This window comes from Notothenia rossii, assembly GCF_949606895.1.
Source record: "Notothenia rossii genome assembly, chromosome: 8".
In the NCBI taxonomy this organism is placed as follows: domain Eukaryota; kingdom Metazoa; phylum Chordata; class Actinopteri; order Perciformes; family Nototheniidae; genus Notothenia; species Notothenia rossii.
The window spans coordinates 15,764,700-15,789,701 of NC_136906.1; the positions used below are offsets into that span (position 1 = coordinate 15,764,700).

General features: G+C 39.9%; 2 protein-coding genes across 3 annotated transcripts; both read left to right on the plus strand.

Moving 5' to 3' along the window:
- The first annotated feature begins 5,834 nt into the window (after nt 1-5,834).
- anks4b (ankyrin repeat and sterile alpha motif domain containing 4B) lies at nt 5,835-9,172 on the plus strand. The gene is made up of 2 exons (XM_079642514.1): nt 5,835-6,109; nt 7,167-9,172. The coding sequence occupies exons 1-2, from the start codon at nt 5,949-5,951 to the stop codon at nt 8,287-8,289; spliced, it is 1,284 nt and encodes a 427-aa protein (XP_079498640.1). The 5' UTR covers nt 5,835-5,948; the 3' UTR covers nt 8,290-9,172.
- A 306-nt stretch (nt 9,173-9,478) lies between these two features.
- LOC307014045 (kelch-like protein 24) lies at nt 9,479-24,608 on the plus strand. Of its 2 annotated transcripts, none has more exons than XM_079641719.1 (12): nt 9,479-9,583; nt 9,908-10,192; nt 16,182-16,316; nt 16,400-16,591; nt 18,091-18,234; nt 18,793-18,979; nt 19,616-19,762; nt 19,858-19,986; nt 21,054-21,230; nt 21,340-21,486; nt 22,048-22,213; nt 23,793-24,608. In XM_079641719.1, exons 2-12 carry the CDS (start codon nt 9,914-9,916, stop codon nt 23,947-23,949), a joined length of 1,860 nt encoding a protein of 619 aa, XP_079497845.1. In that variant the 5' UTR covers nt 9,479-9,583; nt 9,908-9,913; the 3' UTR covers nt 23,950-24,608. The 2 variants fall into 2 exon arrangements, with proteins under 2 accessions (XP_079497845.1, XP_079497846.1); XM_079641720.1 differs by lacking the exon at nt 9,479-9,583 and adding an exon at nt 9,586-9,724.
- Nucleotides 24,609-25,002: the final 394 nt, after the last annotated feature.

A 25,002-nucleotide genomic window follows, 5' to 3' on the forward strand; every position in this document is an offset into this window, starting at 1 on the left:
GCACAGGCACACTCTCATACTCTCTCTCTCACACACACATTTATTGTGCTTATGTCCCCCCACACCTTCCAGACAAAACCATTTACTCTAAGTTACGGGAACCTCTCACTTTCTCGCGCTTTATAGGTGCGAGCTCTGTGCCCCTCGAGAAAGAAAAACCTCTCACTTTCTTGCAGTAAATGCCCCTCCATTACTGTCTCTCATGCAGTTATATTTGTGCCTTGCTCACATTTGACTCATTGACACAATGAATAGGCGACCGATTAGGCGATTTTCTGTCAGAGAGGCTCTGGACAAATGTTTTGAACCAGATGAAGAGGAGATTGAACCAGACAGGACGATGTCTCAGAAATGGAAGACAATAGCGATCCAGACTATGAGCCTGACCAACAGTCAACAGACCAGGAAGAAGCCCCTGAGGGAGAGGCCCCTGAGGGAGAGAAGCCCTGATTATTTATTTTTTCTCTAAATGTTCATTGAGGAAAACAGTATCAGTGTCTTATTTTATATTCATCACAGTGAATGCAGTGAATGCTGAACTTGATGGGCCCACCGGTGGGTCCGGACCATAGTTGAAAGTACACAATGAAACACTGACTTGCTTGTATCAAATCAATTCATCCCATACATAATTGGAACAGGTAGAATCTCAGCTACAACACCAACTAAAGCATTTCCATCTCCAGTAAACAAAGTCTACATGGCAAGCATTTTTATAATATACAGTAATTACAGTAAGCACTATCTTTCAATTCAATTCAAAGCCTTTATTTATTCAGGTGAAAACCCATTGAGATCATTGACCTCTTTTACAATGGTGACCTGCTGCAAGTAGGTGCCAACATGAATACAAACACGACAGAAAAACAAAGAGGACATCATATGGCATATTTACATTGACTACAGTTTGTATAGCAAGTAGCATTTACAGATACCAACAGTTTCCGATTGGATAGCATCTATCCTTGCTTTAAAAACATGTAATGGAACCAAACTGCTCAACTTCCATTCCTTTTGCAGACTCTTCCAAGTTAGCGGAGCTGCACATCTAAAAGCTGTATTCCCTAAGACAGTCCTAGCAGTTGGCACATTTAAAACAACTACAGCATTCGATCTCAGGCAGTAGCCATTTACAATACGCAGTGAGATCAGGGAGCAGATGTAGGGTGGAAGTTTCCTTAACATTGCTTTGTAAATAAAAAGATACCAGTAATTGAGCCGCCGTACAGTTAGTGAAAGCAAACCTGCCCTTGCATACAGGGTACAATGATGGGTTAATGCTTTACAGTTTGTCACAAATCTCAGTGCACTGTGATAGGCGGCATCTAACTTGATCAGGTAATTGGCCGGTGCATTCATATAAAATATATCACCATATTCCAGCACAGGTGAAAAGGTCACAGTGACTAGCCTTTTCCTGGCCTCAAGCGAGAAACAGGACTTGTTTCTGTAAAAGAAACCTAGCCTAACCCTCCGTTTTTTTAGCAGGTTATTGACATGCAGTTTAAAAGAGAGACAGTCATCAAGCCAGATACCAAGGTATTTGTAACAGGTTACCACTTCAAGTTTTTTCCCTTGCGTAGTTACAATATCTAAAACAGGCTCTGGTGTCTTTTTAGCTTTTGAAAAGAGCATTACCTTGGTTTTATCCACATTTAAAAGAAGCTTTAGTTCAGAGAGCTGAGTCTGAACAGTGTTAAAAACAGCCTGTAATTTAACAACCGCCTCCTTAATGGAGGTACCTGCACAGTACATCACGGTATCATCCGCATACAAATGTAAAGTAGCTTCATCCACATTATCACCTAAGCTGTTGATATATATGGAGAATAAAAGAGGACCTAAAACAGAACCTTGAGGAACACCATTAGAAATGTTTAACCACTCAGAAGACAGCCCATCAAAATGAACACATTGGGACCTTTCAGAGAGGTAGTTCACAAACCACCCCACTGCATGGCTGGATATGCCAATACTGAGTAGCCTCTGCTTTAAGATGCGATGATCAACGGTGTCAAACGCTTTGGAAAGGTCAATAAACAGAGCTGTACAACTCTGCTTATTATCTAAAATACTCGTAATGTCATTCACCACTTTCATTGTCGCAGTGATGGTGCTATGTTTCTTTCTGAAGCCTGACTGATGTTTAGACAGGATATCATTTTTACATAAAAACTCCTTTACTTGCTCACTCACTAGTCGTTCGAGCACTTTAGCCAGAACTGACAATTTAGAGATTGGCCTATAGTTATTTAAAATAGTTGCCTCCCCTCCTTTCAGTAAAGGCAAGACATAAGCAGACTTCCATACTTTTGGAATTGTATTTGTGCTGAGGGAGAGGTTAAAAAGAGAAGTAAGAGATGGAGCAATAAAATCTGCAGCTATCTTTAAAAAGAAAGGTTCTACGTTGTCCGGGCCAGCCGGTTTCCTAGGATCTAACTTGGATAATGCTTCATGAACAACACCAACAGTAAAAGGAGTAAAACTGAAATGGTTTTCCAGACCACATTGTTCAGAGTCAGGGATTGGAGTGTTCACAGAAGCAGAAGCACAGTCAGTGACAGAATCAAACAGAGAGCCACAAGACAGAAAATGCTTATTAAAGCAATTTAGCATAGTAGCCCTGTCTGATATAATGCCAGATACTGTGGTGAGGCACAGAGGTAGCTCATTTGGGATATCACCAGTGGAAATCGATTTTATGGCTTTCCAAAATTTCCTAGGATTATTTAGGTTTTCTGTGGTAACTGACAAATAGTACTTTGACTTAGCACTTTTTATTTACGATGTGAAGCTATTTCTTAGCTGCCTAAAGTGTAGCCATTCTACCACTGAGCCTGATTTCCTAGCCTTTGCCCAGGCATTGTTTCTCTCATGAAGGAGACTGGACAGTTCAGCAGAAAACCAAGGATTGTCTCGTCCCTTCACTCTAAATGTACGCAGGGGTGCATGTCTATCTATAATTTCCATAAAACCAAGATAAAAATAAGATCATGCAGTCTCAACATCAGCACACAGATCGATTTTACCCCAATCAAAATCAAACAGATCATGCACAAAACCCTGCTCCACAAATTGTTTTTTGTCTCTTTTTAGGATGATACGAGGTTTAACCTTTTGGACCTTAGTGTCCCTAATTGTGGCTACAACACAGTGGTCACTCACATCATTAGCAAATACTCCCACAGATGAGTATTTATGTGGAACATTTGTTAAAATTAGATCAATTAAGGAGGATTTATTTGGGGACTTAATGTTAGGGCGAGTAGGACTATCTATAATCTGAGTAATATTCAAAGAGGTACACAGGTTTTTAAAATCCTCTCACACAGAAGTTAACCAGTCCCAATTAAAATCACCAAGCAGCACTATTTCCTTGTAGGCAAGTTGAGATAAAAGTTTTGCCAATGAAGATAAAGAGTCCTTGACAGCTGAGGGGGCCCTGTAGCAGCCCACCACCATGACCTGTTGACCCTTTGCTACTTCGATATTCACGGCTAAAAATTCTAGTTGTTTACTAAAAGATTTGGAAACCATCTTGGTTACACAAAACTTATTTTTCACATAAATGGCAACGCCACCACCTTTTTTAGGACGATCGGTACGATATACACTATAACCATTTATGTAAATGTCAGAGGCCAAAATGGATTTATCTAGCCACGTTTCTGATAAGACAATGACATCAGCATCAGTCGAGCTCGCCCAAATACGGACAAAATCTAATTTAGGTAACAGACTGCGCCCATTTAAGTGAATTAATCCCAACCCAGACCTAGAAATAAAATCAGCAGGAGTAGCTATCCGACTACTGCTACTACTGGGTGGACCAGGGTTTGGTTGCACATTCCCTGATAGTAACAATAATAAAAATACCAAGCACCTTTTTCTCTTAACCAACACACATACATTGTCAACTGTTTTAGAGTCACCAGCAAACTCCGCGAAAGTGAGATTAGAGTTAAAAAAAACAGTTCTGAAGAACCATCATAGCAGGCAAGTGAGGAAGACAAACATTTGTCGAAATGAATGTCCGCGACTAGGCAACCAGTAATTACTGAACTTACTGTATAATTATAACATGAAATTCACCCCTGGTGTCATTCTGTCTGTCACCCCTTGATCCTACTTGCTTTGACTGTTCAAACGAGATGTCAACCATCAAAATTGGATAAGGGGTTCCAGAGATATGACCCTAACCCTAACCCTGTGCAAAACACACCGGTAAATTTTGACCGAAAATAGTATGGGAAGTATGACCTAATGCAAGAGAAGGGTTAAAATATGAAAGAATACTCATTATGTAATAACATTTTCCTTGAAGTATTATACTATTAGGCCTATATGGCTTAATTCTAATATTGAATTAATGTGTATATTTTTGTTCCAATGCTAGTGGAACACAAGTAGGCTATAAACAGTGGCGGCGCCAGAGTATTTTTGTTGGGTAATGGCTAACCCATACAGTGGTGGGGCTCAAGTCAGTATTTGCAAAGTAATTACATACATGCTATATCAACCCCCTTGACAGTGAAACGCCATGCGTGAGGTTTAGATTATTTCCCTGTCTCAATCCGAATTGAACTGTATGAAATAAAAAGGCACATTTGTCTTGTAGTAAATAAAAAGGGCGACCTGGAGCCAATCCTGCAATTTCCCCACAGGTGAAAGAGTTGACTTGCTGAAAATCCAACCCCTGCAGGGGGGTCTGGGGGGATTCTCCCCCAAGAGAACATAAAATACAAATTATGGTACTACTCTCTTGAGAAGAAAAATAAATAGATCTATTATTACACGACATATTTAAAAAAATGAATGCCATTTTTGTTTTTTGTCACTTTGTTCTGAAAGCTGAACCTGCTGCTCCTCACAGAGAGAAGAGGGAAGAGGCTGTGTGAATTACTTTACAATGTGGATAATGGTGGATAGCCCCCATTGTTCTGTGTGTCAAAATGAAAGACAGCCCACACACCTATCAATCATCAAACCGTGGGGTCTTATTTCATTACGTGTTGATTTCTATCAACACGTAATGTTGTATCGATGTATATAGAGATGTACTTCAGCAAAATTATTCTCCGTCGGGACTTCCTGCAACAACACCACGCCGTTATCTTGATTCTGATTGGCCAGAAGACATTATCAAAGATGTTCTATTGAGAAAACGATCACTACGTGACAAAAGTTTTCAAAACCGTTTCTAGTCTTCGGTATTTCCAGACAAGTGGCTACTGAAATCAATCTTACAGCTGCTGTCTGTGCAATTTATTCCGCGCGAGTTGGCGGACTTTTTTTTGCTTACTTTAACATCATTTTTCAAGGTGGGGCTAAGCCATTTCTTGGTATGGCTATAGCCTACCCCAGCCATACCCTGGCGCCGCCACTGGCTATAAAGATCCATACAATGGAAATATTCAATTGAAACTTCTGTACTTTTACTTTCGTTTAAATATGAATGACATGTTTACGGTTTTAAGAGATAACCAGACAATGACAATGATAAAAAAAAATCTAAATGTAACGTAAAAAATGATCAAGTATGGTGTTATAATCAAAAAGTCTTCCATATAAAATTGTACTGAAAAAAAAAATGGTTAAGTTAAGTTGTGGAAGTTATATTATTATAAACTATGTTTGTGGGATGATCACTGTACTAACAGTTTTTCTTTAGATGAGAAAATGATTAGGCCATACAGGAAATCTTTGCTGTGACCACACTGTACAATGCATCTTAAACACACCTTAATGATGATCTCAAGCAGCAGAACATTATGTGCCTGACAGCAGTGAACTGGACTTTGTTTTTCTTTTATGGCTCTGATCTGCTAATTCGTTGACGCCCAGTGAGCACTTTGTTTGCTCGGTGTGTGCAGTTCAGTCAGTGTGTGCATCTGACAGGAGAGTGGGGGGAAAAGTGAAAAAAGAGACGTTTCTGTTCTTGTGAAGAGATGTCTAGGTACCACAAAGCAGCGATTGATGGATACTTGGACCTCTTGAAGGAGGCCACGAGGAAGGACTTGAACTCTACGGATGAGGATGGCATGACTCCCACTTTACTGGCTGCTTTCCACGGACATGTCGATGTTCTTCAGCTCATATGCAGCCGAGAGTAAGCAGGATGCACTCCTCTCTATCATCTAGGCGTAATTTTGCATATATAGCCAGCTTAATCTCATTTATGGTTAATGAAAAGGCTTGGTAAATTGGCTGAATTGTTACATTTTTAGAAAACCGTACATTTTAAAGCAATTTCTGCAGAAATGCTTGATGTATTATGCACATTAGAACTGAACTAAGATACAGTCAATGTTCAGTGACCACATTGTAGCATGTTGTCCAATAAACTTACAATAATGTGTAATTGTATACAGCTAATCAGTTATTTAGGACTGCATCTATGTTTTTTCTTCATGTGTTGGTTTTAAACATGTCTCTGAAGACAATATAACAAGCTAAAACTTAATTCCACTCCCATGAGCTGAGCCAAATGTTTAATCAACCAAAAACCTCCTGTGAAACAAAAGAGCCCTTTATCTGTAACCACAACCCCCCGAATCATTTGTTCAACATAACAAAACAGAGGCTTCAATCTAGAACAGCATTCTTACTGAAAAAAATATGATTCTGCGACAGCCTATTCAGTAGGGCGTAACACGCACCTCACCCTGCTACGTGGAAAGAAATAATTAAAGCTCTTCTGCTTTGGTCATTGGTTTTTACGACACTGTATTGCAGGAATACAGCAATAAAGACTTTTATGGCTGTGACAATGAGGCACAGCGCAAGAGGACTTTAATTCTTAATAGTTTACCAATTCACTTCGCTGTGTTTGGTATTATGAAGTTATATGTCATCAGTTTTTGTTTGACATGAAAGACGTTAATTCTAACCTTAAATGTAAAGGGTTAGGATATTCATATTTGCTCTCTTGCTAAGAGTCAAATTAGAAGATTGTCTGACACCTGTAGCTGGAGCTTCTTAGCTAACTTAGCTTAGTGTCCAAAGACTGTACAAATATTTTTTTTAAGCTAGCCTTGCTCTGTCCAAAATCTACTAACCAGCTCCTCTAAATGTCACTGATATCCTATGTATATCTCTTTCTAGTCCAACCCATATAAGAGTAGCAGATCATTACTTTAAAATAAATATGTTTTTGTTTCAAACAGAGGAGACCCCAACAAGAGTGACATCTGGGGAAATACACCTCTGCACCACGCTGCTGCTAATGGCCACATGCACATCCTTAGCTTTCTCGTCAACTTCGGTGTTAACCTTTTTGCACTGGACAATGAATCCCACACAGCTATGGACGTTGCTGCTTCTCGCGACCGCATGGACTGCGTGCGCTTCCTAGATGCTGCTTCATCGCAGCAGACCAACCAAAATCCAAAGAAGGTTGTCAATCTAAAGAAAGAGGCCATCAAAGAAGCAGAGAAACGTATAAAACTCTGCGAGAAGGTGAAGAAGAAACACCAGAGTAAGATGGATAAAATGCAACATAGAGCGGATAATACTGGATCTGTCTCAGAGGCCAGCATGGCATCAGCGTTCTCAGAGGGTGGCACCATGTCCGGCATCAACGAGCAGTTCTCCAAGCTGATTGCTGCGGATAAATCCGGGTCCCTCACAGCCAGGGTTAAAGGCACACTCCAGAAGAAGCTCGGTAAAAAAGATAAAGGCACGCTGCAGAGAACAGGAGGGGATGGGAACGTAATTTTCTTGAAACAGGATAGTGCAGCGACTGATCAGCCAGAGTTTCTGGATGTCTTCAACGAGCAGGATGAGAGCATGCTAGACAAGGAAGGCTTTGACGATTATTATGACGATGAACCAGGCGAAATCAAACAGTCCATCTTCAACCGGCCTGGCCTTGGCGGTCTGATTTTCATGAAGAAGATGGGACTTGATTCAGAAGACATCCCCAGTGGGAACAATGAAAGTTTGGGCTACCTTGTTCAGAACGAGATGTTTGATGCAGAGGAAGATGCTGCTGGATTTGATGGAATTGATGCTGATCTGCCCTGGGATCAGGAAGACCTGGGACTGGATGATAATGAAGATGAGGAGACTTCTCCTTTGGATGGATTCTTGTCTGCCATCTCTTTGCCAGAGTTTGCCCCTGCATTCAGCAGAGAGCACCTAGACCTGGAGGCGCTGATGCTTTGCTCTGATGAAGATCTGAAAGGCATCCGCATCCAGCTGGGTCCCAGGAAGAAGATCCTGGAAGCTGTTGCTCGCAGAAAGAAAGCACTGGAGAGTCCAGGCACCATGACAGACAGCTGCTTGTAATCTAAAACAACACATGAACAGTACATTATAATCCTATTTAAGGCTTAAAGAGAGTGTTTTTTTGTAAATAGAAGCAAAAGTTTGATTTTCCAAATACAAGAAAATGTTTTCCTCGAAACTGAATTTTACTGTACTTACCTACAATATCAAGAAAAGCATTGATACATTTGGTTGAGAAAGACAAGAAAATTGTAATACAAATACACAGATGTTTCTCGTGAATCGTTTATTTCCACAAATGACAATCGTTGGACGATGTGCTGTTTTATGTTGTTTTTACTTTTGACTTGAAAATATAATTGTCAAATAAATCAAATATAATAAACAATGTCTCCTAATTAGTGATGGGTAAATATATACATAGATTTGCTTGTGTGTGTCTACTTGTTCCCTGGTTTTGGGAACATAGGTTTGTTCATACAGTCACATTGTGAGGACTCACATTCCATTTTGGACAAAAAGTTGGTCCCAATAAAGTATGTTATGACAGTATATTGTGGCCAAAAGAGCATAACTGCAAGTGAACAAAATACAAATAAAGAAAATAATAGACTAATTTTAAAGTTTGTGTAGAGCCTAAATAATTGGGCTGACCAGGTTTGGATCTTATTATTCTAAAGTTAAAATGCCCTAAGTTAACCAGAGATGTAACAGGAAGTCAATGATCCAGGGAATTATTTTTTGAAAAAAAAGATCTGATGAACCCACTTAACAATCTGCAACCAAATAGCCAGTGAACACAGTATGTTGGGTAAAAAATATAGTTATTGGACTCTAAATAATTCCTTGCATTGTTCCATGTGTGCTTGATGTATAAACAACTAATATAAGGTAAAGCAAAATGCATAATTAATAAAAAATAAAAAACAGTTTGTATTACTTATTTTGTGTTTATTAGTTTCGGTGTCTTATTCTTTAAACATGCTGCATGTATATAGAGGCCTATGTGGAATCTACTACAAGTCTGGATAATAAAAAAGGTTTTGAATAATTTAATGTTTTCATTTATACACTCAGTTTTGATATTATGACTAGTTTTACACAATGTAAGATGATCCTTCTAGTCTTAAAGTAACGTATGGCATATAATAGTAAAACAAATGCATTAAAGACTTTGGTGCAAACATTACACTTTTTTCTCAGCTTGGGAATTTACACAAAGCCGGAAGTACTTGGGGTTATTGCTCTTGTGCTGTGGGGCAGGACTTCCGGGGAGAGGCTTTAAAGCCCTGTCGTTACCGTTTGACTGCAGAGGGTGGGCTCGTACTGTTGTGGTCACGATCGTGTCTAACAGGTATTATGATTTACAACTGCTGAATGCTTTATATCCCCTGCCTGTGCCTTGTATGTATTCTGCTGAAACGAAGAATATCATATCACTAGAGAGAGATATCGGCTATGATTCGCTAAACCTAATTAGTCCGCTAACTAACAGGTAATCTCAGGTCCTCTCTCCGTCGTGTTGCTTCTCCTGCGACTTTTACACATGGCAACAGCAATTAACTTACTGAAAATAAGTGTTGACCGGCTAATCTTTAAACTGTCAGTTTTATCTAAAACGTGAATTGACAGTCAAGGTGTTCCAACTGTGCTGTCTGTTTGTCTCCCCACTACAAAGTGAGAAATGGCTGAAATAATCGCCGTCCACGCCGTGTTGCCCTCGCCATCCACTATAAACGGCACCTTCCCGATCCAGGAGGACACAGCTGCAGCCGCCCCCCCGGCCTCGGTGAGCAGCGAGGAAGACTACCTGTTTGTGGAGGCCAGGCACCCCAACACCGTCCTGCAGGGCCTCAACAGCCTGAGGCTCAACAACGCCTTTTGTGATGTGACCCTGTGCTGCGGAGGCAAGGAGTTCCCCTGCCATCGCATTGTGCTGGCCTCCTTTAGCTCTTACTTCCAGGTAAACACAGCTCTCCGTCACCACAGTCATGGCAGTGACACACTCAATCAATCACTCCATCAATCACTCAATTTCTGTTAAAGTGAAGATACCCAATACACTGACTTGACAATTACGAAGATTGCATGGAATGTGATGCATCATACAGTGCATACAACAGGGTTCGTTCGGGTGCTTGAAATCCTTGAAAATGCTTGAAATTTGACGTGGTGTTTTCAAGGTTGGGAAAGTGCTTGAATTTTGGGAATGGTGCTTGAATTTGGGATAAAGTACTTGAAAATGTAAATGCTTTACTTCGCTTTTTAGATTAAAAGAAAAATAAAGAAGTCGGAGCGAGCTTAATTGCTTCGCTTTTACATAAAACAGCTCCTCTCCGGCCTTCCCGCGCTCTGCGCGTGACCTGCAAGTGTTTTTGTTAGGTGTGTGACCTGGGCATTCTGATGAGAGTGATAGATGACAGTATGCCAGGAGGTTGCAGTTTCAACGAGCGTTGGCTAGCAGAAGACAATTACAATCCATGGCTAAGACGAGGGTCAAGCCCACGAGTAGTCTCCTGCAAAGTTTGCAAAAAAGAACGATGGGAGAGTTTGCGCTGACGAGCCAAATGAGAGATACGCCGTAGTAGAGCATTTTAGATTAGGCTAACGTTGCATGTTACGTTTGTTTAAGCCAACATTAGCAAGCTGAATAGCGAACTCGATGAGGGATAATAATTGCAGGGGACAATCATTTCAGAGGAGCGTACCTATGTTATGTGCGTTACTGTCGCCATTATGTGGTGTTCAGAGGATGAAGCACTCACTTGTAATTCAACCCAGTAATTCTCACGGCATTTCGTGTTACAGTCACGAAATATAATCTATTGATTCGACACAGAACGATTTTAAAAGCAATGTATTTCTACTGGTAGTATGTTTCGTGCCTAAATCAAATGTGATTTGCTCTATCGAAATCTGTCACATTGACCCGAAGACACATTTTCGTTTGTATTAGTGGCCTGGGGAAAGCTCGCGAGTGTGTGTGTGTTTGTGTGTATTGTGTTCGTGTACCGGGGAAACACTCACAAGAAACACCGGCTGTTGTTACGCTTGCTGTGACGTTAAATTACTCCGTTCTCCGCTTGTAATTATGCCTTTACAAGCGTCAAAGTTGTATTTATCATCTGAATTTGCCAAAACAAGTTTAATATTCTTTTGATCGCATAGGGATGAAACGTATAGGCTACCAATAGAATCTGTGGACTCTCTGCTTTTCATATGATATACAGGGCTCGACATTATAAATGGCCCGCTGTCCCAGAAGCACTATTTAGACACCCCGGCCAGCATAACGTAATTTCAATTTGCCCGCTCGGGCCACTAAACATATTGCTTAAAAAGAAAAAAAATGGTCCTGTGGTATTGGTATTTTGACAAGCAATTTTGTTAAATTGTTTCGTTTATTAACACTACAACATATCGTTTCGTGAGGCGGTTGTCGTTGTTGGGTGGAAAGCAAACAGCTGTTTGCTGCGGAGCGCAGCGCGAGCAGTCTCCCGTGAGCGGGAGCCCGTTCCTTCACTACTGACTGTCGCTATCAATCTCTCTCTCTCTCTCTTTCTCTATCTCTCTCTATCTATCTATACGGAACCGCAGTAGACAAAGGGTGTTGCTATAGCAACACGTCATGTTTATGTTCAGGGACGCCGCCAGGGATTTTGGGCCCCATGAAAATATATCACATTGGGCCCCACCACCAGGCACAGGCCACTTTGTTTATAAATTACCTCGAGGGCCTTACCAAATGGTCTAGCGGTCCGTATACGGCCCGGGGGCTTTAATATAATAACATTAGTATTAATATCATAACCAAAATGTCGGTTATTAACATGTAGTTTACCTAATACAGACTCACTCAACGCTTCAAATTGTCCATCATCCAAATAGACTAAAAGCAGTTTTTTGTTTTATATAGATCATTGGCTATGTGGGAAAATACTGTTTGAAATGTATAATTAAAATTAGATGTTAGCTTTTTGTTTTGACATATATATATATATATATATATATATATATATATATATATATATATATATATATATATATATAAAAATATCGCCCTTCAAATATGTTCAGTTTCATGTCATTCAACACAATGCTGCTCACCTCCTTCAGTTGGGAGAAAAGCTGGTTCAGGTTCAGCATTATGGGGGGACAGGGCTGCTGAACTTACCGATGGATCTGTTGGTCCTGGCACCAGGGGAGGGACAACTGATTTAGTATGAATAGGCGCTAAAAATGTGTCTGCATTTATGAAAGGTAAGCAGGTAAGAATGGAAAAACCAGCTCGAGTGCGCTAGAATTTGAAAGTACACAACCAAAAAAAATCTGCCCCTTCCTTCAGACTTCCTTACAGAGCCCCTCCTCCAACACACACAAACGCGAACATGACCAATGAGGGCACGATATAAGTTTGTGCACAGATGGAAGGCTGACAGGCAGGTAGGCCATCCAGTTATTTTAGCCGGGCCGGCTCAGATGATTGTTCGTGCTTTTTAAAGCGCCACGGTTTCCACATATTAAATGTTTGTATATATTTATTGTCAAAGCATTTAATATATTCATTGCTATCGGGATGTTAAGAGCATTCCATGGAATAAAACAAAGTGTTTCTGAAGTGAATTACCTACCCTACCTTTTTAAATGTCAGCTAAAAGAGCAGTGAAATGAAAAACCTTTGAATTTTCTGTAAAGATATTAACAGTAGTCTACTTAATGTCAGCTTAGTAAAAACAAAACATTAGCTAACAGAATAATTTCCACCACTCATGGACCACACCTTTTCTTGTGAAAAACTGGGTGACATACTGTCGCCCTTTAGTCCCTCTCTCTTGTCTTTCTCTCCTTTCTCTTTTCTTAGAGCCTGACTTTTTGAGTCGTTGAGACATCGTACAACACAAGTGTAGGCTAAGTACTAGCATCCCTCCTCACATGTTTTCACTTTCTGCAAGTGCCGGTGCCGCACCGCGTTTGGAGGCAGGACCAAACCATTACATGTAAATAGAAGGGGGTGTACAGAGGCTTTGGATAATTAACTTTTGGAAGACAATAAGGTAAATGAATCGTAAGTTTAGTGAGGACTTTATCAATATAACGTTCTATTAATGTTAATTATTGAGAATTGATGAAAGGTTACTTACATTTTTTTTCTTAATGTTCTAAACATTTTTGGGCCCCCGTCAGTCACGGGCCCTTAGAATCGTCCTAACTTTTCACCCCCTTACGGCGCCCCTGTTTATGTTTACACGCGAAATCAATAGCGTGAAAAGTGGTGGGGACAATAGGACCCGCTGGCGGAAATAGGTATAAATGGCAATTTTTTGGGCGATTTCTTCCATCTGACTTCATATTGACAATTTTTAACAGAGGGTGCTACATAACAGACTTTCAGGAAAAGTCACGGACTGGGAGACTTTAATATTTTATTGAAAAAAAGTTACATACAATAAAAAAAACAGCTGTGGGTCAAATTGACCCGATGGCGGTGCTAGTGTTAATCCCATATAATTGTAGAATGAACACAGTCTTCCTTTGAATATGTATAAGTCAGGTGTCTTGAGTAGTCAAAATTACCTACAAATCATTGTACACATTTGTAAATATTATTTTCCACTTGTTACCATTGTGAGTCTATTTTTATGCAGCTCTGCGTGATTTTGTGGCTACAATTCAGGCTAATACGCTACCAGAGGTGGAATAAGTAGGCCTACTCAGAAACTGTACTTGAGTAAAAGTAGAAGTACTCAGATCTTGTAGTGAAAGTAGAAGTACTCAGATGTTGTACTTGAGTAAAAGTAGAAGTACCAGAGTGTAGGAATACTCTGTTACAGTAAAAGTCCTGCATTCAAAATGTTCAAGTAAAAGTAGAAAAGTATTATCAACATATAGTGAAAGTAGCGACAGTAAAAGTAGTCATTGTGCAGATTGGTCCATTTCAGAATAATAATATACGATATGTTTTATAATGATTGGTCATTAAAGTGTTCTCAAAGCTGGTAAAGGTGCAGCTAGTCTGAATGACTTTGTATACTGCAGGGTAGCGTGTGAATTTACTCCAGGTGGAACTAAAGTCTGATTTAACACTTGATTATATTTCGCATCATTCATCCACATCTGTAAAGTAACTGAAGGTATTAAATGTATATAGTGGAGGAAAAGTACACCATTTACCTCTGACTTGTGTTTACTGCCAACCTAAAAGTACCTAAAAAATAGTAATCAATAATGTATTGAAAAGTTATTTGGCTGATTGTTGTATATCGGCTCCGCCAGGTTATATGGGATGCCCAGTCTACGTACAGATGGGTAACTCATTTTGAAATATTAAACTTAGTTTTCTTTTCTTTAATTTTTCATCGTCATGTAGAATGCTATCACGAAACACACATTTGGTTGTTTATAGCATTAAGATAATCTGATTTAATGTGAGGTAGGGAAATAATCATTTGAGTATAAGTACGTGTATGTAAGATGCTTGAAAAGCTTGAAAAGCTTGAAAATGCACCTTGAAAATGCTTAAACTGCTTGAATTTGACTTTGGAAAAGGTGTAAGAACCCTGATACAAGTACCGTAATTTTCGGACTATAAACCGCGCTTTTTTCCCCCATTTTTCGACGCTGCGGCTTATATAAAGGTGCGGCTAATCTATGGATTTTTACAGCTAACGGCCACCACCTTTAACTCTATGGGCTCTATGGCCGGTCCACGGACCCCCAACTTTAAGCGGCGGGTTCCAGCAGGAAAAGCTGGAGGCCGGAAAAGAATGAGACAGGTAGCGCGCAAAAGTAAAAGTGGAACCGAGAGTGGTACGAGAGACGGAACGAGAGCAAGACAGACATTACGAGAGCGAGACAGTTTGTCCCCGTACCACTGGTTGAAAACCGCTGCTGTAGATCACTGCCGGTACGTGCGCTGGGAGCGCACCATTTAAGTTTGAAAGTTGAAAAGTTTGTGTGTCTGAAACGCTATGTGATACAGTACAGTTTACACAGCACAGTACATGTTCTGTAGCTACTATTGCACTAAATGGTAACACTTGAATACGTTATGGAAATATGCAACTTGATTGTTGAAATGTTAATAAATGGGAGCTTCCTGAAACAGCCATCTCTTTCCCGACAATCCCCTCTGTGCACGAACCCTTACATATGGTAATTAAACATTAAAACACCTGCAGCTTATAGTCCAGTGCGGTTTATATATGTACACATCATTCAATTTAGCTGCTGCGGCTTATATTCAGGTGCGCCTTATAGTCCGAAAATTACGGTAAACAAAAAAAAGTGACAAAAAATGCAATGACAATGGGATAGATCGGATTCTTTGAAGTGTAGTTGGATGAGGTTCTTATGCGAGTAGATGGACAAGAGGACCAGCACAGAAGTACTACAGAATAACAGTGTAGTGCTGTGGACAAAAAATCCCTCCCAAAAAGGTTTATGTATTATACTTTAAATATTTTCACAGCTCTACCTTGCTGTCAGACAGCCCTTTCCGACAGAGATCTGAAGCAACTGAAGGAACGACCAGCATCAAGAGAGTGACAGTTTAGAGTATGGCTTTATTAGCCTTGTAGCATGGCCTTGTAACCACTACGGATAGGCCAACATGTTATATGGTAAAACGTTCTAGTTTTTGTCACGTTTCTGGCTTCATAATGTTGGACTACTGAAACTGAACAGTTCTAGTATCAGAATTGGACAGACCAGAGAAAAGGACATTGCAATGATCAAGCCTGGAAGATATAAATGCATGGATTACGGTTTCATTACAATGATTCAATACATCTAGCTTTGGCAATATTAGTCTAAAAAAACATTCAATGTTAATAGTCAAGTTCTCACAAGGTCCCACATTTCTTTGGACCAACAACTCAAGGAGTCCAGATGTTCATACGCTACAAATTCATGTAAACAGTTAAGATTTTTGGGTGTTTCCTCCATCTCTCCAGGCAATGTTTTCCACTGACCTGATAGAGTCCAAACAGGAACGTGTTGCCATTAATGGAGTTGAGCCTCAGATGATTGGCATGCTGGTGAGCTACGCCTACACCTCAGAGGTCTACATTTCTAAAGCAAATGTGCAGGTAAGGTACCAGCCATTCTTTCTTCTTCACTGGCGCCCTTCCTCTAAATAATCTGTCCTGAAAAACAACAACATTTGTTCCAGGCTCTGCTGGCAGCAGCCAACCTGTTGGACGTGATGGCCGTCCGAGAGGCCTGTTGTCGCTTTATGGAGTGTCAGATGGACGAGATGAACTGTGTGGGGATTCACTGCTTCGCCGAGGCCCATTCTTGTAAGGTGTTGGAAAAACGCAGCATGGAGTACATTCATGAGCAATTCAGCAGCGTTTCTCAGCAGGTGAGAAACGCTGATCAAACCTTTTCAGTCTACATGCTGATATCTGGGGCTTGGGTATTTGCTGTGTTTAGTTAATAAGCATGTATGGAAGTGAATGGGAGCGTTCTTTAACATGGAAGGCAACATCAGGTTTGAACTAAACATTGCTTTCAAAACTTTAAAAAAATTAATTTATCGTTCTAACTTTACTGAATAGGTTTTCACTTAAGTCAAAGTCAACTTTAATGTCAATCTTTCAGTTTGTGTGTACAGACGGAGAGATCGAAATGACGTTTCCAACAATCCCGAATACAAAAATACAATTATACAATACACAGATATGTATACAAATTAGGACTGTCCCGAATACCATTTTTCGGGCTCCGGATATTCAGTAGTAATCAGCAGCTAATATTCGTTCCGCGCGGCAGTGAACCGCTTCGACGCGTGTATTTGGTTTATTCACGGCATTCTTTTTGTTATTCTACAGTATTGTTGTTTTATAGTTATTTGTTAATATATACAACCCAATTAGTGTTCTTTGAAATTGAAAAGGATATTGCATTGTGTGTGTTACTTTCGTTGCAGTTGTATATCTTAAAGAGCAACTTCCAGGTTAAAGACAGTTAATTTGGCTTGGCTTTCTATTTTGTATGGACATGCTTTTATTTTGAAGGAGAGTTAGCGCAGTTGACAGGAAGTTGTTGTTGCTATGGAAACAACGTGACGGAGATTAATGGAGAAAAAATAATATCTACATATAAAGACGGAGAAAGTAAACTATAACGTTTATGGTCAAGTGTTGGCACCCCCTGAAAAGGCACAAGCTCTTACTTTGATATTGGAGATTTCAATACATTAAATAAAATAACGAAACCGAAATAGTTCTCCAACAAACGAATATTTGGATATTCGGGTACAGCCCTAATACAAATATGTATATCCTATATACACAATCAACGGACACATATGCGCACATTAAGATAAAAAACAATCAATAGATAAAAAATAACAGTCACTTCAATTTCAATATCAATATCTTTGGGAATGTACATTAGTGCAAGATTGTCCATAGAATGTGCATTTATTGCAAGATTGTCCATAGCAGCGTAAATAAAAGTGTCTGGTGTTGGATTTTGAGTGTGCACGGGGAGTTATAGTCCAGTGGGGAGAGGGAGGAGAGAGAAAGCCTATTAAATTGAGCACCAGCAACTATGTAAAAAAAATCCTGAACTGGAATTAAAATACATGTATAAAACTGCATAAAATTCCACTGCTTATTGGGAATTTGATATTCTTTATGTTTTGCATTTATGGGCAGACTTAACAAGCAATCAAGAGGCAAAGTTACAGACTAAGAAATTGCGAGGGACATTTCTTCACTAATTGTATAGATAAGTGTTTACATGATTTAATGGAGAAAATGGTTGTTAGTTAAATCCATTGATATTTTGTCCTAATACAAAACGGGTTAAGATTTATTTTTTTCACAGTTTCATGTGTTGTTTTTTCCCCACTAGGAGGAGTTCCTGTCTCTGTGCGTGGACAAACTGACAGAAATAATCGCCAGTGATTATCTCAATGTGCCTAAAGAGGAGCTGGTGTTTGAGGCCGCCATGTCCTGGTTGAACAAATGTGCCACTCGAAAACAGAGCTTTGAAAAGGTTAGTTTACACAATCTCCGATAGAGGAATGCCTGTATAATGTTTTATTGTTCATGTATACATTTGAAGTATATATTGAGCAGTAGGCATCTCTTTATTTGGTGAGTCACAGTGCTGAGCAGCTGTTAGTCTTTAAGACATTCATAAATGAAGGATGACATGCCACCTCTGGAGAACGCTGTCTGCTGTCATTGTTGCCTTCTTTTCCTTTGATGTATTTTGCACTCTTTGGTTTGCAATGCTGGAGATGAAAACAGATATACTTAATAATTTCCAAACATTACATTCTACAGAAGGTCGAAAGAAACCATCAAAGGAAACCTGTGAGGAGTGCTCAAGCTGAGCTATGTCTCTAAAAGTATAAATTAAACTGTTCGTGCTGTCATGAGGGGTTATGTACTGTACCAGACTAATAATTGTCTTAACATCTTATCCGGTGAGTGTGCTTAGCTAAAGCGTTCCTGGCTTCATTTTTAACTCCTGTGACTTTCCAACCAGCAGTGATAACCGTCACAGTGGCAGTTCCTTAGAGTTCTTTTTCTAATCCTTCCCTCAAAGGTCCTCGAACACATCCGCCTGTCTCTCATCAGCCCATACTACCTCCACGATGTGATCGAGTCTCTGGATGTGGTGAAGGAGAACCAGGCCTGCCAGAAGCTCATCTCCGAGGCCAAGGACTACCTGCTGCTGAAGGACCGCCGCGGAGAGCTCTACTGTCCCCGAGCGAGGCCGCGCAGGTCCACAGGTACACACGTTCACTTTCTATAGCTATTCCTGAAAAAATATCACATATCATATAAGTGACTGTGACATACTTTGAATCTTATCGACTCATCTGCAATTCCAGAAAATGGGGTTTTCAAGCGATTGTGGGATTACTATGGGATATTTGACAGCTTTTGCATCTGGTTTCAGAAATTCTCTCTGTTAGGTGCTCACAAACTTCTACATCTGACATGATTAGTGGATTGATCGATCAGTCAATCTAGGTTTATCAGCAACTATTGTAATCATTGATTTAATAGTCATGTTTAAAGCAAAAATGCCACAAATTCATAGGTTCCAGCTTCTCAAAAGTAAATATTTGCTGGATTTAATTAAACCAAATATGTTTGGGTTTGGCGGCATCATAACAAAAACTAAACATTTAGATCTGTCAATTTGCACAGAAATTGTAAAAATTGTGAGGCAGTCTATGGACCAAAAAAGAATTGACCAAACAGATTAAGATACTGTATGATTTAAAATAATCCCAACAACAGTCACAGCCCCGTATACGACCACATTGTATCCTACAGGGATTAGATGAATATCTATCCAAAGGCAAGCGTGCCTCGGCTCACGTCTCTCTGTTCTTCTACTACTGTTACCACGGCAACAGGGACAGCTGATGTGATAGTGACAGTTGGCGGGGAGGACGACAAGCTGGTGCTGCGCAGCGTGGAGAGCTTCGATCCTCTGACCAATCAGTGGAAGAATCTGGCCTGCCTGCCCTTCGCTGTGAGCAAACACGGGCTGGTCGTGTCCGGTGAGATCAATTCAAAACTCCACATTGTGTCCCCCTCTCTCTGAAATGAGCAGCAGCTAAGTGACACGTCTTTTTCCTCCGCTCCTCCTTTGCAGACTCCACTCTGTATTTGGCAGGAGGAGAGTTTCCTGACGGCTCAGCCAGCAGGGAGATGTGGCGCTACGACCCCTGCTTCGACTCCTGGATGGAGATGGCTCCCATGAATGTTGCTCGCTCTGAGTTAGGTGAGGCACTCTCACTACAACAACACATAGGACCTGATAAGGCCTTTCAGTGATTTAAACTCATTTATAACATTACATTACATTTAGCTGATGCTTTTATCCAAGGCGACTTACAATAAGTACATTCGAACAGGAAGATACAACCTTGAAGAAAACAGAATCATATAAGTAAATCAGGTTTCATAGAAACAAACATTTCAAGTGTTACTCAACTGGCTTTAGATAAGCCAGCCCTTTATTAGTATATAAGTGCTTTGTTAGCAGTTCTTTGTTAGTAATTCTATCGCTCAAAGTGGAGTCGAAAGAGATGAGTTTTCAGTCTGCGCTGGAAGATGTGCAATCTATCTGATAAGATGTCATAAATCTGTCTGTGTTGGCTAATAATCTTTGATTATAGCCAAGTTTTAGTTGAAAGAGTAGAATAGGGTAACGTTCATATTTGAACTATTAACCTATGGCTCCTTTTGTGGCTCTTTTACTGTCTCTTTATTTAAGAAAATTTCATTTCCGTTCCAAACTTCTAAATACATCACACAAAGTAAACCCCTTCCCTATCTTCCTTTCGAATCTCACCACTACTTTCAGCCTGTCACTCTATCACCTGTGTATAACGTGAGAACGCCAGCTTTGCATTTTGTGTACAAGTGTTGTATTGAGTGTGTATGTCGAGTATGGAAAATGTTACCAGACTTGGAACCACTGTGGAATGCTGTTACCTAGACTCTCTGTGAACAATCTACACCTGCTTCTCTTTTCCTCTGCTAGCACATTAAACACGACACTGAGGTGCGGTATGGCTGCAGATATATATATACTCTGCCTCCAAGGCACTAAAAGTTGGCCCCATTTGAATAGATATGTAACACAGTCGATAGAGTTCGGAACCCAACCCTAAAAGATAATTATTACTTTTTACCGTGTAGAAACAGACTACACACATAAGTTTTGTTTCCGTCGCTGAGCCAGGACACATCGAAGCTCTTAGCTAAGTTAATTAACATGTGGGGGTAAATATCTGTTATGTTTAGATAAAATCTGATTACTGATTTGGTTAATCTTGCCCTCAGGCCTGGTGATGCTGGATGGCTTTGTGTATGCAGTGGGGGGGTGGGAGGGGGGTTCCCGCATGGACTCTGTGGAGTGCTACAACCCTCACACCAACTCCTGGCAGTTCACAGAGTCAGTGAAGATGGCCGTCACAAGCCCCGCTGTGGTGGCACTGGACGGACTGCTCTACGTTACTGGTAGGAAACAAAGGCTACACATGTGAACGTTTTTCCTGAGGTTGTGCTTTCTGACTAAAATATTTGCTGTTTTACCACTTATTATGCTTGTGTCAACCTGTCCTGGTAGGTGGAGCCGTTCTAGAGGATGGTGACGGCACAGACTTCGCTCAGGTGTACAACCCTAAACGCTCGATGTGGACCGAGGTTGCCTCCATGCAGATCGCCCGCTCCGGTTCAGCTGCTTGCACACTCAAAGGAAAGGTTTATGTTATAGGTATGTAACTCACTTTACAGCAGCTATTCCCCACCATTGTGCCTCAGAGCATTATTTAGTGAGAGTGCAACATTTAATACAAAATAAAATGTTGATAAAATACAAAGCAAGTGTTTGGATAAATGTGCGCAATAAGAAGTTATTTCTACACACTAACATGTAATTCCTATGTTGGCCACTGTTTACATCTGATGTACTATAAAATCATATATTTTTTAGAAACTAAAACATCATGAGGGAGATGACTCTCAGCACTAAGCAAAGTACAAAGTATGTGGTAATGAAATATGAGCTTGAATAATTTACATTTATATTTAGATAATTTATTTAAATCATTACTGCTTACAGTGGTGGCAAGACATTTTCAGCCCAGATAATTTTTTCTCTTTTTTGTCAGGTTACATATTTTTGTTTGGCTGTAACGTTTAAACAATCAGAAATGGGCACTAATTTACAAAAGTTACAATCTTCTTTTATAGCACCCGACAACAACACAGCAAGACCTTTTTATATACATTGAAATCAAACAAGATCATGACGATCGCTTGTTTATTCTCACAGGAGGATGGCACGCCTCAACAGAGAACACAGATAAGGTGGAGTGTTACAATCCAAAGACCAACAAGTGGACCATGTGCGCCCCAATGAAAGAACGACGGTACCGGCCCGGGGCGGCAGTGGTGGATGGAAAGATTTACGTCCTGGGAGGAGAAGAGGGCTGGGACAGGTGAGGGGCTCATCTGGAACATTTTGAAAAGTTGCTTGTCAATGCAGGGCTCAACGGTAACGGTTACCAGGTTGCCATTGGCAACCATTCAGAAAAAATGTCAACCACTTCTTGGCCTTTGGTTGCCATCCGTGGCAACCAGTTTTTAACATAAAGAAATAAGGACAGCAAAATGTGCACCCCAAAATAGATAAATGTTAAATATCTGTTGTATTAAGAGTTATATTTAATTATTGTTGTGACCAGTCGGAACCTGATACTTAAGTTGCACGTGCATTGGTGTGATTACGGAGCCAGACAGCGATGTACGTTTACTCGCGTGCGCGGTGCACCGTGTGTTTGTTTTACAAAAAATGGCGAAGCAAATTAAGTTGTTTGACTCTGGGGTAAAAAGTTCGGCCAACCCGTCAACATCTCAAACGAATGTTCAAAGTGATTCAACTGATAAAGCGCAAGGTAAACTCAAAAAGCAAAGAGGAATGTTGTCCATTCACTTCCTGTAAAAGTTCCTTCAAAATAAGAGTCCCGATCTTATTACTACCAAAATAAAAGTGCAAAAATAAACTTTACCGTAGGAAAATATTGGCATACAAATATAATCACTTCTATAAAAAGGTAACACATTTAAAATATAGTTAGACATATTTAAAGGTAATTTACAGCATTACTAATTAATATCTAATTCTTAACTGTGAATGGTTTTCATGTATTTAACATTATAAATGTATTAGTCTGGCCAATCCAAGACTTCAATGCCGAAGGACCAATGGATCTATGGTGGGGGTCAGCACAAAGGTCAAGAAAACTCACATTTGAAAGGGAGACAACGGATGACGAAACTATTGACTTGCTCAATTCATTTGTGAGGGATCTGTGAAAAACATGACAACAGCTGCACTACTGGTATTTTGTATACCAGCAATTGAGGGTGGACAAGTTTCCTACCACTTAGGTTTCAAATAATTGTGCTAATTATTATTAAGTTGATGTATAACTTTATAGTATCTTAATTATTTAAAATAGGTGACTAAAAATGGCAACTGTATTTTCAGTTTTGGCAACCAAAAGCTGATGCCTGGTTGCCAGCCTGGCAACCACTTTTAAAAGTTAGCGTTGAGCCCTGCAATTTAATGTCATCTGATCCCAGTAGGAACTTCTGCATGAGTCCAGGATTTGACAATAAATTAGGGCTTAACAGTTGATAATTGAATGTTATCACCATCACAAGATGGACTATTGCAATATTCAAATCAGAGGAAGGCAAATATGTGAAAAATTCCATTAATTAGTTTTTTTAAACTCTGTTTTTAAGAAGATCCTCATGAAAAACATTACAGCACGATCATTTAAAATGTATAAATGAAATAAAATTATTATTTTCTTCCATTATCATGAGGCGTATCACAATATCGGCCGCAATAATCCCAGTAAGATATTGTATTTATTTATAAAAAGTAATGAACTGCTCTTATGCAGTTGGAATTTAAAGAGGAATGTGAAGTGGCTTTTTTTTTTGCATTAAAACCAAAAGACATTTACAGCCTTCCTACTCCTAATGCTCCTTCCCCTGTACATGCAGATATCACGACACGATCGAGAGGTACTGTGATGAGACGGACGCGTGGGAGATCGTCGGGGAGATGCCCACCAGTCGCAGCTGGCTCAGCTGTGTGTCTCTCCAGCTCAGGAAGGACATCCACATGTGCTGCTTACCCGGGACGCCAAACGACATTTGAGCGACAGTGTCTGAATCTTTCGTGGTTGTTCATTGCACCCTCATTAGGGGACAGTGCCCTACAAAGCTCAGAGCTGTGGAGAGCAGCTGACTGAGATGGGATGCCGGGATCTGGCACGGCGCTGATTGAGCTGTTACCGGCGACAAAGAGTAGTCGGTTTTGATCGACGTCTGCTTGTGGAATGAGTCACAATTGTGTCCCATTTTTGCCTTGATGACAAAAGACATATGGTCCACGGATATTAAGTTACTGATTGACGATCGAGTCAGCAGTCTGATCTGGCTCTCTGTATGATGTATGTTTACGGTACTGTTTTGATGGCCGAACACCTCAAATCTGTGAAAAGCCAACATAGTGTATTTTTGTACTGTTATAACGATGTGATGTATTTATTGGGGTGTGATTAGCTGTGAGAAAGATAGTTAAACAAATTTAAACATTTCACAAAAGATTCTCTATGGGCCAAATAATCTTTCTGTGAATATTTCTGAAGGTCACCCGTGAAAAAGTTGTCTATACGTGAGCTGTGTTTTTGTAAGTAATGCTTTGCAAGTTCTGAATGATGGTCTTTACTACCTGTAATATGTTGATTCTATTTTTGTAATGTGTGTCATAGTGACTTTTAATGGAGTGGGTTCTAATAAATAGTTTAAATTATTTATTCAGATTGCAATTTTTATTTTGTTATTTCAGAAACGGCCTTAAACAACTTACAACGTTTTGCATATGTGTATATTTAAGCAAAGCCAGTGGAAAATGTCCACTAAAGTAAAGAGATATTAGACCAAGCTACGTATTGTTTTTATTTATTGCATTTTATTTTGACTCAATTTGAAGCCCTGATATATGAAAGGCTACTTCATAATTTATCTTTTATTGTTCAAGCTTCACTCACGTCCTTTAAAATCTCATACTCATTTTTCTTGGCAGTAATGGGACTCCCTCCTAAACTATACATAATTAGGGAAAACATCTTAGAATGAATATATTTATGTACACTATCAATTTATTTATCGACCACACAACTACGTTTATAATAGTTTTGGTAACTTT

Excerpts from the sequence above, each read along its gene's own strand:
- anks4b (XM_079642514.1), top strand. The coding sequence starts at position 5,949 with ATGTCTAGGTACCACAAAGCAGCGATTGATGGATACTTGGACCTCTTG. Across the intron at positions 6,110-7,166 it reads CAGCTCATATGCAGCCGAGA|AGGAGACCCCAACAAGAGTG; the intron begins GTAAGCAGGATG and ends TGTTTCAAACAG.
- LOC307014045 (XM_079641719.1), top strand. The coding sequence starts at position 9,914 with ATGGCTGAAATAATCGCCGTCCACGCCGTGTTGCCCTCGCCATCCACT. Across the intron at positions 16,317-16,399 it reads TTTCTAAAGCAAATGTGCAG|GCTCTGCTGGCAGCAGCCAA; the intron begins GTAAGGTACCAG and ends CATTTGTTCCAG. Across the intron at positions 21,487-22,047 it reads AGGAAAGGTTTATGTTATAG|GAGGATGGCACGCCTCAACA; the intron begins GTATGTAACTCA and ends TTATTCTCACAG.